Here is a 4,649-nt window from a genome sequence, read left to right as displayed (position 1 = left end):
AGAGAGAGGGTGGAAGGAAGGTCTGCTAGAGGGGTAGAGTAAGATGGTAGCACAGAGGGGTAGCAACTCAAAAGAAAAAACAGTAATTGGTTGATATTGGATAAATACAATTGCCTGAAGATTTTCATTACAAACCATCTCTGGATCATATTTTGTTGAATTCGGCTTAAGAAAAACTAGAGGAAACTTTTCAGCAGTGGATGTTTTCCTCTGTGCTTCTTTTACTGAGTCTAACCTTGCCAGCTGCATAAAACTCTGTGAGGGCGTCAGGGTCTCCTGTGTCCACCTTTTCAACAGGAGTTTACATTCCCACTGTGGTTAAGACTGGAGTTGCTCTTATTTTTTGATATTTTTACCATGAGGAGCCTGTGTGTATCTGCACTTCTGCTGCAGCTTCTTGGGACTTCACTATGTCAGTTCCCTCGCCCCTGTGCCAACTCAGAGGGACTACGAACCAAAGAGTGCTGCCCGGTGTGGGAGGGCGATGGTTCAGCCTGTGGTGCCCTTTCAGGTCGTGGTTTCTGCACTGAGGTGTTGGTCTCAGATGAGCCCCATGGGCCCCAGTACCCACACAGTGGGATCGATGACAGAGAGCGCTGGCCTTTGGCTTTCTTTAACCGGACGTGTCGTTGTGCTGGAAACTATGGGGGTGTTAACTGTGGGGAGTGCAGGTTCGGCTACTGGGGTTCAAACTGTGCTGAATACAGGGAGTCAGTGCGTAGGAACATCCTGACCCTGTCCAGCGCTGAGCAACAGAAGTTCATCTCTTATCTGAACCTGGCTAAAAACACCATCAGCCGTGACTACGTCATCGCCACAGGGACCAGAGCAGAGATGGGTGAAAATGGGGAGAACCCCATGTTTTCCGACATCAACGCCTATGACCTGTTTGTCTGGATGCACTACTACGTGTCCCGGGACGCCTTACTGGGAGGGCCAGGGAATGTATGGCAAGACATTGATTTTGCTCATGAATCTGCAGCCTTTCTGCCATGGCACAGAGTCTTCCTGCTTCACTGGGAGAATGAGATAAGGAAGATAACAGGAGATTTCAACTTCACCATCCCATACTGGGACTGGAGGGATGCCCAGTCCTGTGAGGTGTGCACCGATGCTCTTATGGGCGGACGCAGCTCCCTCAATCCCAACCTCATCAGCCCTGGCTCTGTCTTCTCCTCATGGAAGGTGAGTCCATTATTTAGAGACTGAAAAAAAATCTTTTTTGTGCAGAAGCCCTGTTTTGTTTCCATCTCATGCCACACTTCTGTTGTCTTTAATCCCATTTATCTAATTGATCAAAAAAAAGAGGGATTTGGTTGGAAAGTAGAATTCATCAAGTGATCCAGCCAACTTGAAAGATCAGAGCAGAAATCCTATTTCAGAGGCTTTGTCTCCACGTCCCAGAAAATCTATCCAGGAGACGCATTTTATTCTGTTATTTAGTCATTGATTGTATTTTGTGCCTTTCACTTCAACCTGCTATGTTATTCAACAATGGAATCATTTATCTTCACTAATATCCATCCATGCACAGACACACTCAATTCACAATAGACGAGGAATGAATAACAGTTTGTTTAGAGTATTTGCTGCAATACAGCGCACAAACAAAGGGATATTATGTGTTACAGTCATTTAACTGAACTCATCTATGCTGGTCTTCAGGCTCAATTTAATGTGTGTGCGCGTGTGCTCTTGTGTGTGTGTAGGTGATCTGCACCCAGCCAGAGGAGTACAACTTGCGAGAAGTATTGTGCAACGCTACCGGGGAGGGCTCACTGTTGCGTAACCCTGGAAACCATGATCCGAACCGCGTGCCTCGAATCCCCACAACAGCTGATGTGGACTTCACCGTGAGCCTCACCGAGTATGAGACGGGAGACATGGACCGACTCTCCAACATGAGCTTTAGAAATGTCATAGAGGGTAGGAGTTCTCTCACACACACACACACACACACACACACACACACACACACACACACACACACACACACACACACACACACACACTGGTATTACTTCTTTCATCTGTAACCATCAAATTACTCTAACATAATCCTTGGTCTAATCTAATCTAGTAAATGAGTCTTGGTTCACACACTGGCAGAGATGCATGTTTGTCTGTGTGCACACAGACTATTCAAGCCCCACTACATGCACACATAAATAAAAAAAAACAGCAGGAAGAAATATATAAACCCACAAAACACTTATTTCAATTGAAACATGTCAGTTTACATACAGTATTTCCATGACTATTACTTGCAGACATTTCTACAACATATCACTGCTTCCATCGTCAGCGGCCTTCAGCTCGCCTTGTCCTCAGGATATGAAAAGCTCTAGTTTGTGAAAAAGCTCTTGAAACACTATAACTGGGTTCATCCAAACCAATTCAGCTCTGTTGAAAGTTCAAATGTTCAGTCTATTGATAATGTGATTTCCCACTGTCTCAATTTTCCCACTTATCTTTCTCTCCACACACTCCACTCAACACCGCCACACTGCAAACCTTTTCTACTTTCTCCCTCTCCTGTCTGTTACCTTACTATCCCTCGTTCTTTCTATCCCTCAATAACTCTCATTGTTACTCTCTTATAGAGCCTTCCTGTTTTTGTTCTCCCTCTCTCCTGCAGGCTTTGCCAGTCCAGAGACAGGTATGGCAGTGTCAGGCCAGAGCACCATGCACAACGCCTTGCATCTCTTCATGAACGGCTCCATGTCCTCAGTGCAGGCTTCAGCCAACGACCCCATATTCCTGCTGCACCACGCTTTTATTGACAGGTTAAAAGAGCAAATATACTGTTTATCAAATGCTGATAGTCACTTGTTCTTGGTTATTTCTGTTATACTGGTATATCTGCTTTATGTTCTTTATATTTCTTCTCCAGCATCTTTGAGCGCTGGCTCAGGCTTCACCAGCCTCTCCGGAGCAACTACCCACGTGCCAATGCTCCCATTGGCCACAATGATGGTTACTACATGGTGCCCTTCATGCCTCTCTATAGGAACGGAGACTATTTCCTGACTGACAAGTCTCTAGGATATGAGTATGCTTACTTGTTGGACCCAGGTGGGTACAGATAAACAATGTCCACTGACTAGAGTCTTACTACAACTTTTCCTCTATGTAACACCGCCTTATCTTGTGTGATCACAGGCCAGAGGTTTGTGCAGGAGTTCCTGGCGCCCTACCTCGAGCAGGCCCAGCAGATCTGGCAGTGGCTCCTGGGAGCTGGGATCCTCGGGGCTCTGGTCGCAGCAGTCTTGGCCACAGTGATCATCGTTGCAAGGAGGAAGTGGAAGCGCAGCCAGAGGAGGAAGAGGAGATCAAGCTACGGAGAGACACAGCCACTCCTGCAGAGCAGCTCCGAGGAAGGTTCATCTTCATATCAGACTACGATGTAACACACACAGATACTGCACATACAGATCTATATGAATGTAAAAAAACAAAACAACTGGGGACACTTAGTATTTCATTAAGCAAACGAATTAGATGAATCTGAGTGCAAGACTTTGTAATTAATTTGGAGTAATAAATCTATAGAAAATGTTCAAATAACATATGAAGGCACAGATGAGTTAATGAAGCATCTTTAAAAAGTCAAACCTTGTTATCAGGCGACTTGGACATAGAAAAAAGGAACATGTCTTCACAGAGGCACTGGCAGTTTTCACAGGTTCTCACATTTTTTTATGCAACAAAAACAAAACAACAATTTCATTCCCTTCCTGTCTGTTTAGGGGAAAGGTGAAAGAAGAGGCCGCATTAGATCTGATTTAAATGGCTGCGAGGGGGGATGTGGGGATGTGAGGTTTAAAACGGAGCATGAGCTGGAAATCATTAAGATGTCCCTAATATTTTACACATTTGGAGGATACGTGATATTTCTGTTTGACTAACAAACTGGCAGACTTTCAGGGCCATTAAATGTTCATTATACTAATGCAACAGTATCCACATGATATACAGATTTATACACTTCACAGATTCTTCTCTTGTGGGTATTTAAACTGTGAGTTGTGTCAGGCTTTGCAGATTTCCTGTCTCTTTACAAAAGATACTCAGCAGACAGTGACTGCAGTTCTGTTTGGATCACTAATGATGGCGTCTTATTCCTTCCTAATAAGTAATTTGTTTTTGATTTTACTCAGTGACCTGAATACCATCACTTTGAGCTACTCTATGTACAGGATATATGCCATATGTGAATACAGTACATTTTCAAAATAAAACTCAACAGCACTGACTATAGCCAAAAAGAAAAATGAGAAGGAATAGAGTAATGTTGATCCTTTAAAGTCAGACCAGGTCTGCTGTAGCTGTAGTGACTGCTCAGGGTGTTGAAGTCACATTATTTGCTCCCTCGTACTTAAACTTGTCACAACAACAAGAAAATACCTCTTTCTCAATTGAGTTTGTGTGTTTTCAGCACAAAACTCTCACGTACTCATGTGTGTTAGCAGCACTAGTGCTAAAGGACCACAGCGTGCTATGATGCCTGTGAGGTTTCTCAGGCCAAGAAGATGCATCATGATAACAAGGATGACTCATGCATTTGTACATGCTGTATTAAAATCACACTTGATCCAAGTTTTGGCTGTCCTTTCTTCCATCTGTGAAAAATACAGGAATTTTGACTT

At 43.9% G+C, this 4,649-nt stretch overlaps 1 protein-coding gene across 1 annotated transcript; it reads left to right on the top strand.

Annotated features, from left to right (window-relative positions):
• Window positions 1-357: 357 nt before the first annotated feature.
• On the top strand, window positions 358-4,446 carry tyr (tyrosinase; the record flags this gene model as incomplete). Its single annotated transcript, XM_083984537.1, has 5 exons — window positions 358-1,185; window positions 1,710-1,926; window positions 2,639-2,786; window positions 2,894-3,075; window positions 3,163-4,446. 5 exons carry the CDS (start codon window positions 358-360, stop codon window positions 3,408-3,410), a joined length of 1,623 nt encoding a protein of 540 aa, XP_083840663.1. The 3' UTR covers window positions 3,411-4,446.
• Window positions 4,447-4,649: the final 203 nt, after the last annotated feature.

Source organism: Trachurus trachurus, assembly GCF_905171665.1.
Source record: "Trachurus trachurus genome assembly, chromosome: 13".
Classification (NCBI taxonomy): Eukaryota; Metazoa; Chordata; class Actinopteri; order Carangiformes; family Carangidae; genus Trachurus; species Trachurus trachurus.
Note: the sequence above shows the minus strand (reverse complement) of the source record. Positions and strands in the feature narration are given on the sequence as shown.